Source organism: Paramisgurnus dabryanus, chromosome 24 (genome assembly GCF_030506205.2).
Source record: "Paramisgurnus dabryanus chromosome 24, PD_genome_1.1, whole genome shotgun sequence".
Lineage (NCBI taxonomy): Eukaryota > Metazoa > Chordata > Actinopteri > Cypriniformes > Cobitidae > Paramisgurnus > Paramisgurnus dabryanus.
In genome coordinates, this window is record NC_133360.1 from 4,327,470 (window position 1) to 4,341,773 (window position 14,304).

Genomic DNA, 14,304 nt, shown 5'->3' on the forward strand with positions numbered 1-14,304 from the left:
TATTTATTTATTTAAATGTATGCAGTATTTAACTGGTAACCAGTGTGTTAAGATGCCAAAATTGAGCTTATGTGGTCATATTTCTTAGATCGAGTAAGCACTCTTGCAGCGGCATTTTGCTGAAGCTTGTTTACCTGATTTGTGTGACATCACCAGAGTAACGAGTTACAATAGTCTATTCTAGAGGTCATAAAAGTGTGGATAATCAGACAAAATATGGCGTATTTTTGAGATATTTCTAAGATGGAAGAATACTGTGTGACAGGCGTTGGAGATAAAGATAGATTGCGGTAGAAAACCAATCACAGAGAAACTCACTGGAAAAAAAAAATGAATAAATGATGACACAATAAACATTGCTTTGTGAACTGTATCTTTTAAAGAAAGTAATTTAAGTAATTTTCTGGAAAACTATTTCTTATATACATAAAATATTAAAAGTTCTAAAAGTATTTCTTAAAGTTTTTTTTATTAATTTGTTTGTGATCTGTGTGAACGTGTCTATGTGATACTTTGCAGCTTTGTTACTTTGTCTTAAATTATCACATGACAAATTATACAACACATCCGGTTAACATAACAATCATTCAGTCATTACACCTGATGTTAGAGGTTTTTATTATTGACTTTAAATAGAATCAGTTTAACATTTATTCAGTTTAAATCATATCTGCTGATGGTTTCTGATGTTTGTTTATGATCAGATTAACAGATTGAGTTACAGTACTGATTGTGTGTTTTTATCATTACAGAGCCAGGTCTGTCTCCAAGTGCTGTAGCAGGACTATCTGTTTTCTTCCTTCTGTTTATTGCTGCTGCTGCTGCTGCTGGTGTGATTTTCTATCGCCGTAAGATCGCTGAATTATTGGGTAAGAATCATCTACAGCTGATACAGATACAGATCTTTATTCTGTTTTATTACACGGCTCTCAGGAATGCTTGATTCTGATTGGTCAGTTGAGACATTTGCAGGTTCGTTCTTTTCAAATAATAACCGCTCCAAAGTAATAACGCATAGCCGGTACTACTTGTACGAGTAAAATCGCTCCGCGCCAATAAAGATCAATAAAGATTACTGTTTGGCGCCATCTTGTGACAAACACTGGACAACCACGACAAGACACAGAGAGCTTACTGAGACTGAACTTGACAAAATAGAGCATGACAGCTACGAAGCCAACACACAAAAAAATACAGAATGGGCATTAAAACTTCTCAAAGACTGACTAAAAGAGAAAAAATGGAGACAAGTATGAAGCAGAGGATCTTATTAAGGTATTACGATCATTTTATGCATCTGTGCAAAGTTTCGCGGAAGGATAAAAATGTTTATTTAAAACAAATATGCCAATAAAATGTTTCAAATTCATATTCATGTCCGGTTTTTTTCTTATGTGGCAAGTAGCCGTGTAATAAGCGGGATTATGTAGAGGCAGCCGGTAGTTATCGGGAAATAAGCCCCTTCAGTGTGATACAAGACCCTCCGCTTCGCGTCGGGTCCTGATCACACTGTCGGGGCTTATTTCCCGATAACTACCGACTGCCTCTACATTATCCCTTACATAATACACATTGAATTTAAAGGTGTAAACATGTTTGTACATTTAGTTTAGCCCTGCATGGGCCTCAAATCTAGGCCCTGGCACAATACCCTTAAACCCTAGCCCTGTCCCTAGCCCTGTCTGACAGTTTATCAGATTTTTTTATCCTCCCTATTTAACTGTCTGTACTACTGATGCAGCCAATAAAACAGTTCAGTTTTGTTTTAGATAGCAAAGTCGTTACTTATTATTTCTTTATTAGGTTCATTTTACTAATTATTTACAGCATTATTTCAATTTTCTTCAAAATTAAATTATAAAAACTAATAATATTGACAAAGCGTATGTTGTTTGAAGATAGGAAGTATAAAATACTAAAAAAAACTATTTTCATTATTTTTATAGAATGTATAGTCAGGTCACTCTACAGAGATTATGTAGTTTATGAGAAGATTATAAATGTTCGTCAGTTATCAAATGATATGACGACACAAAACACAATAATAAAATAATATTGTGTTATTACATGTTACATATTGTATTTATGTTTTTCTAAACGCACACTAAACACTTCTGACACTCAATTCCAAAAGACATTGATTTAATGATCATCACAAAACTGATCAGATTTATGCATAAGACTGATGACTCTACCAGCTTGGTGTTAGATGAGATTAGAGGTCAGGTTAACCGTAAAGTTTCTGTCTTTGACAAATTTTTTGAGGAGTGACGGAAAAATCTAAAACCATTCATTGACAGATTACACTGAGGGTAATTTGTTGTATCTTGTAAATGTAGTTGCCAGCCCAGTCCAGTTAATTTGAGCTGCACAGACAGATCTATGTAAAGTTCTACCAGGAATCACAGGTTTCACACGGTGCTTTGATGTCATACGTTGGTAGATCTGTGCAGTGCTGCTGAAGTTTAACACACTGATAAAAGATCTCTAAGAGAGATCTTCAGAACAAAGATCAAGAAGTCATCTGTCTGAGGTAAAGACATGAAATCTAATGACAATACAGTCTATACGCTACCTCTGGATGAGATGTATTTGTCAGGAATGCAAATATGGGATCCAGTGGTGAGTTAACAAGGTATTTATTAGGAATACTTGGATAAGGCAGCGATATCAGACATATAATGGCATATAATCCAAGATAAATTGAGCAGGAGAGCAGGCTGTGAATGTCTCCCTAATTAACTCACCAACAAGCTAATGAGTTAAATCAGGTGTTTTATATAGGGAGACATGTAAAACACCCTGGGTGGGGTGCCATGTAGGACTGGGTTGGGAAACTGTCAGGTTTAAAATACTTATGAACCTTAACAAAAATAAGACACACTCAGACCACAAATGGGGTAGTATAATTCTCTGCAGGGAGAACCCAGATTGAGATGTCTCATCAGGAAACATTCAACTGTCTCTCGATCTGAGCCTCTCTGCGGACTGTATTTATTTAGGTTTTAATCACTGGTTATCGGTTCATTTTGAAGGTTGAACCTCACAGACCTTCACAATGGTAACAACATCACACATTTTTCTAAGTCTAGAAGAATAGGATTGAATACATTCTACCAAAACAGAGATAGTAACTTGATGATGTAGCTTGAATATGCAGTAATCAAAGGTCGTATGATAACAAGGGAACATTCTACCCACTATTTCACCTTGGCAATTAGATTAATATGATTCTAAGCAAATGATTATACATTCCTAAATCTAAGCCAAGGAATATACATTCTTAAATGGTAACATAATATATTAGAAAATGTAATAAGAAATACATTTTCTCCAACATTCCCACCTGTTTATCATTTATAATGGCTTTTACTTCGGGTTCTAACCCGTTACCTTCTTAGGCACTTTAGGATTAAACCGTCATGAATAGACAAAAATAAAAAATAAAATTCTACACAGTATTATCATAGGCTTTAGTAGTTTTCGGACAACAAATTTGTAGTCTTCTCCGTCTGCAATATTACCCATAAAATATGCATCAGTGAGTACAGATTGAATCATTTTCTTTGTCATTCTTGACACAGATTGTATCACACAAGTCAAACACATGCATATCAGCAAAAGAGCAGATAGTATTGGAACGAATATTTTCAACAGTCTTTCCCACCAAGACCCTCCAAACAACCATTGCGTCATATCCTCAGTTGTAACATAGTCTTTTTCCATGGCGTCGCACAACTTTGTGAGATTGTTGATGGCCTGTTCAATAATTGCCCCGTCGGCATCATTCGCAGGAATGAAACTGCAACAACTTGCCCCTATAATCTGGCAGACACCTCCGAGGGAGGCGGTCAACTGGTCAAGCACCATATGGTCTTGAAGTTCCATCATACGTAGGGCTGTCAGTTCCACACGAATGCCTTGCAATGCAGCTCGAGTAGAATTAACAAACTGTTCAAACCGATAATCAAAAGTCTCCATTCGTAGCATGAGCTTTCCAGTCCCCAACCAAGGGAACAAGGCAAGGCTCACTTTTTGTCCGTTTGTCCATAGCTTGTGGTCATTGGGGACGTCCGTTCCCCATATGGAATCCTGTTTTGCAAAAATGTCTCTCTTACCGCGATGTTGAACTTCTGTAGCAGTAATGACAAATGAATGGTCTGTAGGCCGTACCGGGGCACATCTTCCTGTCCACCCGACCGGAAGATTATGGTATATGGTCAGTCCACATAACCAGACGAAGTTGGTTTGGGAATTAGTCCCCATGGCATTGGGTGCGGTGAAATAATCGGTACATGTGCTTCCTTTCCTAGCCTCAGACTCGTTGAAATGTCCTTTTCGGTTTGTTGTACAAGGGGTGTACATGATGTGGCAGTTCTGCTCCGGAACTCTTCCAAGGTAGCCGTTGACAACACCCAATGTTATAGTGTTTTCATAACAGATGAACTTTGTTCTTGGTGAAACATGAATGGGACCATACATTCTAACACTTACATTTTCTGGCAGGATCTTAAGGTTCTTAAAAGTCAGTATATTTAAATCCACTGGTTGTGGCAGGCGATACTTTAAAGTGGCGTTCAGAAGTACTGGTGTATATGCAGATGTCAGACACTCAGGAAACAAGTCGTTGGTATTCAATACTGGTTCTTGTTCCACATGCGGATTCGTTCCTGACTTGGGCATCTTTGAACAAACGTAGCAGTTTGTGTGGTTTCCACTCCGTGCGACGTACTTCGCATAACGATACCACATGTTGATCTCGTAGGTGTTCTGGTAGTTTTCATTCTGTTGATCCATTCCTCTTTCTTGACTACTCCATTCTCCTCCGTTTCTCCTTGTTCTTTCGTTGTTTGTCTTCGTCCCAACAGGGTCTACCTCACACACCAGCACGATTGCCAGGATTACGATGAACATCTTCAAACTGTCAGCCATTTCTCTTCTGCTCTGTAGGCTCCTAAAAGGGCGGAAAAGGGATCAGTTGGTTTCTTCACTAGGTTTGAGATGGCCAGCTAATCTGAGTAGGGCTGTGACGGTCATTATATAACTGTGAGACTGACGGTTATAGTTGAACACCGTCATTAGAACTCTATAACCGGCAAAACCGTGTTATTAAAATATTTAAAAAACATTTTTTATCATAAAGAATTTTTAAATACTATTTAAAACAATTGTTAACAGTCTGTGTTATACGCCCCACCATGTTCTCACGCAGTGAAAAATACAGAGCGGAGCAGACACTGACAACGCGCTGACATACAGGACAGACCAGGTTACTTTACGGTTACTTTTGAGATTAAACATATTAAACAAAGTCTCACCTTTCAAATCATCTCTTCCTTCTAGTTAATTTATAGCATCAAATAAACATGAATGACCATAAGAAGGAATGTTGATTTAACTGCGGAAAGGCGTCAGTACACTCCTCTTTTCAAGTTCAAATCCTCCCATGCTAATCTACTAACTCTCCTGAAAGCACATTCACTGCTTGTCTTGCTGTTATTTTTAAATAAACGTAGAGTAAGTAGCTAATCAGTGTCTTGTTTATTCAAACGCCGGTGTCATGAGCAATTCGGTCCCCCCGGGCAATTCGGTCTCCCCTAGGACCCCGATTGGTACCTAGCACTAATGCCTGCTCAAAAATGTGTGATTGCGATATCTCGTCTGCGTAAGGTAAGTGGTCTAGCAAGCTAATTACGTTGTACAAAATGTTTTTAAAATAAAAGTTAACCAAAAAAATAATATAATAAACTAATATTCAAGTTGCAGACATGTCAGTACTTTTGTGTCATCATCTGCTTTACAAAAAACATACTTTTATTTTTACAAATTAAAAATGTACATACCTTACGGAATATATTTTTTTAATCGTAAAAGTGTAGTTATCATGGCTTATAAATTATAATTTAAATGTGTGATTCAACTATGTAGTAATGTTTTGTATAAGGGATTAATGAGTAAGTAATTGTATAAGTAGACAGTAAGAAGTGGAAATAGTACAGAATATAATATCTAAATAATATGACACAAGCAATGTGTAGATCTCCCACTTATAGCCTCATTTATATACTACTATATAAAACATCATTTAAAAGACATCAATTGTAATTTTAACAACGTTCTAACTACATAAATCATAACGCGATTTTGTAGGAATTGTAATAAGGCGCTAAAAAAACTACCCATGAGGAGTTTTTTCAGCCAATGGAATCACGCGGGGTCCTAGGGGAGACCGAATTGCTCGGGGGGACTGAATTGCTCATGACACCGGTTTACTTCGCAAGTGTGAGCACTGAACAGCGCGTACTGTATATGGAGAGCGTTTGCCGCGCGTGGCCATTGTCGGCTGCGTTTGCAGCGCATACTGTGCAGTTTAATAACAGTATAAAAATCTCAAGTTCATATTACTTTACTTTACATGCATTTATGAGGAAAACCTCTTCAAGACGCTTTTTAACCCACATTCTGGTCCATGTAATGACAGATATAGACACAATTAAATCTGTTTCTCTGAAGATTATTAAAATAGATGAGAGAGGATTCATTTATGCTGAGCAGAGAGTGACAGCGCAGTCTTCTGTCAACAGTGTGTTTTTAAATATTTCACTGCTTTCTGTTAAATTCCTTAAAGTCATTACTGTTAAAAACACACTTGGCATCACATTCATGATTTTATGGTAAAATGACACTTTCGCGTCAATCCACAAGCATTTAAACGAGCAAAACGCCCCCCACAGACGGTTATGTTACGAACCGTCACATTTGACTCATGTCATAACCGTCATCACCAATTCTGAAACCGGCACACCCCTAAATCTGAGTATCTCTATACGATACACAGCCTACTAAAAAGGCTGCCCCCCTTTGTAGCCTAGTCTTCCCCACTATTCCGCATCCAGTGGTGAGCTTTCCAGAGCTTTGAATTTCTTGATGTGGCTGAGATGTATCCACGAGGGTCTTTCTGCAATCTTCACTGCTGTAGGTGTGGTAATGAAGATCTGATAGGGACCATCCCACTTCGGGCTGGACCAGGTTTTTCGTTTGATGACTTTAATGAATATGTAGTCACCTGGTTTCACGGCCACTTCCTGTAACACAGAGAAAGGAGGAGATTTGGGCAGTATGTTTGCTTGTATCACTTCTTGTTCAGAGAAAATTGCTTTCAAATAGTCACTAAAATGTGGTTCTTCTTCTGCTTTTTTCAAAGGTGACGTTAACAAAGGCAGTCTGAACTGTCTTCCATACAATATTTCAAATGGGGTGGGTCCTTTTACAGTTGGTGTTATTCTGCTCTATAATTTAACTAAATCAATACATTCTGGCCAAGGTCTTTTGGTGTCTTTCATAATTTTTCTTAATTTATTTTTAATCGACTGGTTCGATCTCTCGACCAATCCAGCGCTTTGTGGATGGTATGCACAGTGATTTTTTTAAGGTTATGTACAAGTTTTTTGCCATGTATGTAATTACTTCATTTACAAAATGGGGTCCATTGTCACTATATATTTTTTCTGGTATGCCATAATTTGGGATGATGTTTTTGCAAAGGGCTTTAGCTACAGTTAAAGCGTCTGCCTTTGCGGAGGGAACTATTTCGATCCAACGCGAAAAAACATCTATCAGAACTAGACAATATTTGTATGGACCACTCTGGTTTAATTCGATGAAGTCCATGCAAATATTCTGAAAGGGGTATTCTGGATCTGGAAATTTACCTCTCGTTATTCTGATGTTTCCCTGTGCATTATGTTTTATGCAAATGGTACATGCCTTACAAATTTTTTTTGAGTAAGAATTGAATCCATAGGCAATGAAATGCTGTTCTATTAGCTTAACCATCCCCACTGTTGAGACATGACAATGTCCATGACTCAAAATCGCTGCTGCTCTAAACAGTGCTTTGGGTAAAATGGGTTTGTTTTGTATGCACCAGAGGTCATTCTCTGATTTAGTGGCACCTTGGGTCTGCCAAAAATCTTGTTCTTTCTGTGGGGCTGTGTTTTGTACATCTTTAAGGACTTCATGGTCTAACATTTGTTTTTCAACATAGATATCAGTTATACCATGAAGACCTGTGGCTGCCTGTTTCGCTGTTTCATCTGCTTTTCGATTTCCCACAGAAATCTCATCTTTGCCTTTGGTGTGAGCTTTACATTTGCATATAGCTATTTTCTGTGGTTGGTGTATCACATCCAATAGTTGTTGTAAAAGTGATGCGTGTGTTACGGGTTTTCCCGTTGAGGTTTTCATGCCTCGTCTTTCCCATTGTTTTGCAAAACAAAAAAATAGTAGAAAAAGCATATTGGCTATCTGTAAATACAGTTAACGATTGGCCTTTGGCAAGTTGACATGTTCTGGTCAATGCTATTATTTCAGCCGCTTGTGTTGAGTGTGTGTTGGGCAACTGTTTTGCCTCTATGACTTGGTCTTTACTGACTACTGCGTATCCTGTAATAGTCTTTCCAGTATTATCTTTAGAACATGAACCATCTACGAACCAAACCTGTCCTTCATTTAAAGGGGTGTCTTGTAAATCTGGTCTGGGCAAAACCAGTTGATCAGTTTGTTCAGTACAACTATGAGGTTCCCCATCGTTTTTGTTGGGCAACAACGTAGCTGGGTTTAATGTATTACACCTCTGTATAACGATGTGTGGCTGAGAAATCAACACTGTTATGCATGATAAATGACGTGCAGGTGATAGAAACTGCATCTTGGTTTGTAACAACAGAATGTCTACAGCATGTGGCACCAAAAGCGTCAGAGGATGAAATAAAATGATTTCAGCCGACGCCTCTACTGCCAGTGCCGCAGCACAAACTGCCTTCACACATGGGGGTAGGGCTGATGCTACCATATCTAATTTCTTAGAATAAAATGCTACTGGTTTTAACTTTGTGCCATGTTCCTGTAAAAGTACAGAAGCCATGCAATCATTTCTACAGTCAACAGTTTGTATGAAGGGTTTGCTGTAATTAGGTAAGGCCAATACTGCTTCTGAAGTCCATTCAACTTTGTCAGTTAATGTCATTGTTTTACCATAAATTAAATCTAGCATGGGCTGGGTTTTTTCTGCATAGCATGGTATCCATGCTCTACAGTAGTTGCATAATCCTAAAAAAGACATTACTTGTTGTTTTGTTTTGGGCTTTGGGGCATTTAAAATAGCTTCTTTTCTCTGGGTTTGTATCATTTTCCCTTCAGCTGTTAATGTGTGACCCAGATAGTTTACTTTCGGTTTCACCCACTGAAGCTTCTGTTTTTTGACCTTGTTGCCTGTTTTGGCTAGATATTGTAGCAAGGCTATTGAATCAGCTCTACACTGTTCTTCTGTTTCAGAAGCTACAAGGATGTCGTCCACATATATTAAAATTTGACTTTCACACGGTGGATGAAATTCAGCTAAACAACTGCTAATTGCTTGTGAATATATTGTCGGGCTCTCAGAAAAACCCTGCGGGATTGTATTGTAGGTATATGTTTTTCCCTGAAAAGTGAAAGCAAACCAAAACTGAGAATCTCTATGTATTGGAATAGAGAAAAAAGCATTACTGATGTCTATTACTGTAAATACTTTGCTGTTTGGGTTTAATTGATTTAAAAGAGTGTGGGGGTCGGGGACTAGAGGTGCTCTAGTTTGCACTGCTTGATTAATGGCTCTTAAATCTTGTACCATTCGCCATTCGTTTGTATTGGCTTTTCTAACAGGAAAAATAGGGGTGTTACAAGGTGAATCAGTGCATTCCCTAATCACTTTTGCTTTTAATAAATCTTTTATTACTGGTGTTATTCCTTTAATAGCATCAGGTTTCAAGGGGTGTGATAGAGTGAATCACTCTGAAGGGGATAATACTGGTCTGACAGTTTCCTTTGACAGTGCTCCGGTCAGAGAGAAGGGCACGGAGAAATCATTCATCCAGAAACTTTATTATTGAAGTTTTAAGTACAGGCATTGATGTACGAATGAGTACATATGTAGTTACGTTGTAGGTGTGTGGGGATGTATACATGTGTATGTGTGTGGTCTACAAAAGAAACAAAGAATAAAAATATTATTAATCACAATGTACAAAGTATAATGAAATGTACAAAAGGTATACAGTTATATCCAATACAATAATAAACATTGAATCAGAATACTGAAATATAATTGTTAAGTCAAATAACCTAGAAAGAGCCATAAACAACTAATATACAGGCATTCAAAGGGTAATAAAGCAAAGTACTAAAGGGATTTGGTGGTCTTTGCCTCCCTCTAGTGGAAGCGGATGCAACTGCACCCCATGCGCTCATTATGTAACTTGCGGGGTAAGATTAGATACCCTAGGGGATTATATTGTGTTGCCATTACTTTGTAGACATTCCTCAGAGTTGGCTGTGAATACTCTACTGGTCTGTGGCGGTACCCAAGGCGATCGGTAAGGCAGTTCCAGCGGAGGCCTAAGGCTGGCTCTTCGGGATCTTGTCTAGGCTGAGAGAGCCACAACTCAGTGCTTGCTGCTTTCGCTTCCGATGGAGGATGATCCACAACTGTGGGGATGTTACTCGCCCACTGCCTGATGTCGAAGCCTCCAGTTGAGAGCATTTTACGCATCCTGTCGATAAGGGTCTTGGCTTCATCAGCGTTGGTGACACTGGTCAAACAATTATCGACGTAGAAGGCAGTCTCCACAAGATGTAGGATGTCCTCATGACCGCTGCTGTTATCCTTCACATGCCGCTGAAGGGCGTATGTGGCACAACAGGGACTGCACGTCGTCCCGAATGGCAGAACCTGCCACTCATACACTGTTGGTTCCTCCTCCTTCTTCATACTTCTCCAGAGAAAACGGAGAAGGGGCTTGTCTTCTGGTACCAGGCGAACCTGATGAAACATCGATTTGATGTCACCACTGATAGCCACACTGTGTTCTCGGAACCGGAGAAGTACACCGAGGAGAGTAGGACCTAAAGTCGGACCGGGCAACAGTTGGCTGTTAAGACTTTGACCGTTGTGCTGGTAAGAACAGTTGTAGACAATCCTCGCCTTTCCGTTGTGGTGAACAACGTGGTGCGGCAGATACCAGGACTCTGTGGAGCTGTCTACGGTGTCGGAAGGTAGAGGTTTGACATAGCCCAACTGTTCAAGCTTCTGTATTTCTTGACAGTAGGTGATGGCTAGAGCAGTGTCTTTAGCTAGACGGCGTTCTGTACTCCGTAGCTGTGGGAGCAATGTGTACTTTGGAGTCCAGAGTGTAAGGCTAGCTTTGCGCCTCAATAATGGAGTAGCATACCTTGTTACTCCATCCACTTCTACTTTGACGGTGCGCTGTTCCAGCAATTCTAGGGCCTGCTGATCTTCTTTGGAGCGGATCACAGTCCTAGTGTTGGCATAAGGGTTTATGTCAACTTCCCACAGCCGTTCAACGTGCCGCTGCAGCTCTGAATTAGGGGACATGGTGAAGTAGCAGTGAGAGTGCTCATCAGTAAGGTTGAGGTTGGCTGGGCCTTGCAATGTCCAACCAAGGGCAGTACGCACAGCTACAGGACTCCCAGGAGGACCTGTTCTGACCGGTTGTTTGGGAAGCAGCAGATGTGGAAAGTCAGATCCTATCAGCAGAAGCGGCTGGACCTTTTCAACATTTGGCAGAGGAAGACCTTGCAGATGGGGGTATCTGCGCATGAGTGACTTGACAGGATATCTATGCTCAGACAAGCTTAGCTCACCAGCAGTGAAGGCATGAAAAATGTGGTACCTTTGTTTAGGAGAATGAGCTGGGGAGATATCGAAAGAGACAGATGCTCCTTGTAGATGGATCACTTCATGGCGGACAGTACGCAAAGGCAAATTTTCAGGCTCTTTAGTCAAATGGAGGTGCCGGACTGCTGAGGGAAGGATGAGGGTTCTTTCTGATCCGTCGTCTAGAATAGCGAAACCTTCCAGAGAATGCTCGGCATTGTACAGGTGCACCTTAACTAGCTTCAACATGACTCGTTGCGGACGACTAGGACGATCAACATATATGGTGTCGGGAGCAGCACTGACCATTAACACTTTCTTAGCGTCTTGAGAACACACTTCGTGGAGCACGGTCAAATGTTGCTGTTTGCACACTTGGCAAGGTTTCTTGAGAGTACATGCCTCAGGTTTATGGGTCCTGCCACACCGCCAACAGCCTCTGTCTTTAATCCAGGCAGAAATCTCTGATGTAGTGAGCGTTTTGAATTTGGGACATAAGCTGAGGTAATGCTCACGGGTGTCACAGTATGGGCAGTAAGGCTTTACACTGGGTTTACCTTTAGATGACTTTGTGCTGTGAGCAGAATCTGGAGGGGCTACCTTAGCTTGGCTCTCAGTGTTGTAAAACACGTTAGATGAAGGACCCTGGGATTTCCTCTGACCCTTAACTGGCTTAGGCTGATCTTGGAACATCAGAGCTGCTCGAGACGAAATGCGCTTTGCTTGTGACTTTAACTGAAGCCAAACAGATAAGTCTTCAAGCGTGTAGGTCTGATCAGTGCCAGTCCTCAGGATGCCTCGATTTATGCTGTATTCCACAAACGCGTCTCGATAGTTAATAGGCAGTTTGCTGAGCAGTCTATCGACGTGGGATCCGCATCGTAGTTCGTAGCCATTCTCACCCTCGAGGGAGCGGAGCATGCCAACTAGACTTTGTACTGATAGGGCAAAGTTGTCGAATGCTTCTGGATCTCCAGATCTGACTTGAGGTGAGTTTAAGATGGCACCTAGCTCGCTCTGCACAAGCTGGCGCGATTGCCCATACTTATCTTGGAGAGCTTGGAGGGCTGCAGTGTACGGTTTTGGGTGGTACATGTAAGCTTGGGCTAGCTTGTAGGCGCTTGGCAGTTTCAAGTGATCGAGGAGGACTTGATATTTGAACTGTTCTGTAAGGTGAGCATGTGTATCGAGCAAATTGTCCAAAGCCATCTTAAGCAGTGCAAAGTCTGACTCTTTCCCTGAGGCGAAGTGAGGTAGAGTAGGTCTAGGAAGCCCATAAGAGGTGGCAACTAGGAGCTCCATAAGATCTGTATCCGGCGCTGCCCTGTGATCTGTAAGCGCTGTGTCCTGTCGTGAAGAAAGTGGCCTTGCGGGGTAAGGATCTGACAGCGTTTTATCAGCTGCATCACGTGAAGTAACATCTCTCACAGCTGGTCTGGGAGCTGACTGTGAAGCCGGGTTGATGGTTACAGGAGGAGGATGCATTGTAATATATGTAGGCTGTGACTGGGCAATTACACTAGTAGTAGTATAAGCAGGCTGAACTGATGTAAGACTGGTCAAAACAGGTGGACTAATGACAACACTGGAGACTGATGGTAAAACATGATTAGATGGAGTAGAATGGAGCAGTCCATGTACACCTTGTGAGTGGAATAGGGAAGGATTAAATTCTGATGAAGACCTTGGGTTGTACTCACATTCACTGAGGGGTTTGGAGGATCGGGAACTCTCAATTCCTTCGTCCTCTTTCATGAAAGACGTAATAAGAACTGCTTGCGCCAATTCTATCTCTTTCTCTTTCAGTCGCCGTTGCAACATCTGATGCCTGGTGATAGCCTCTTTACTCTTGTATGCCCTCTCTGCTTTCTCCTCCAGTCGACGTCTCTGCCGTTCTTGTTCTCTGAGGAGATCCTCCTTCTCATTGAGGGCTTCTCTGGCTTCTTTGTCTAGAAGAGTACACTGCTCATCCACTAGCGTCTGCTCCATAATCTGCCGCTGCACTTCTGCTAATTCCATACGCTTGACCTGCTCCTCCAATATGGCATTCTGTAACTCTGATAGACCGTCTGCAACGGACCTCTTGGTTGATGAAGCAACACTGGCTTGAGATCTCGGTCTGCTACGATGGCTACGATGAGAAGATGTCACGGATCGATTCGACTCAGCTCTCACAAATGGCAGTGAAAGTGGATCAGGGTTCGGGATGTTATGAGCTGAGGCTGCCGCTCCGAGTTCCTCAGCTTCAGTGGAAGGTATTGCTGTAACTCTTGGTTTGTACCCAACTTCAAAGTTTGCAAGTGATGCTGGTAAATGTATCTCCCGCTGGGGTCGAGAACGCACTGCTGGATCTGCAGATGGTTGTCCTGGCTCCATATTGTCTCCAGAAAGCTGTCAGATCCGGCTCGAAGGACCATGTGATAGAGTGAATCACTCTGAAGGGGATAATACTGGTCTGACAGTTTCCTTTGACAGTGCTCCGGTCAGAGAGAAGGGCACGGAGAAATCATTCATCCAGAAACTTTATTATTGAAGTTTTAAGTACAGGCGTTGATGTACGAATGAGTACATATGTAGTTACGTTGTAG

At 41.0% G+C, this 14,304-nt stretch overlaps 1 protein-coding gene across 2 annotated transcripts in view; it reads left to right on the forward strand.

Moving 5' to 3' along the window:
* LOC135721220 (uncharacterized) overlaps positions 1-14,304 on the forward strand; it is a 91,264-nt gene that overhangs the window by 30,544 nt on the left and 46,416 nt on the right. For both annotated transcript variants that reach the window (XM_073813596.1, XM_073813595.1), the window contains one exon: positions 753-869. In XM_073813596.1, the coding sequence (XP_073669697.1) occupies positions 753-869 (117 nt within the window). The remainder of the gene's footprint in view (positions 1-752; positions 870-14,304) is intronic.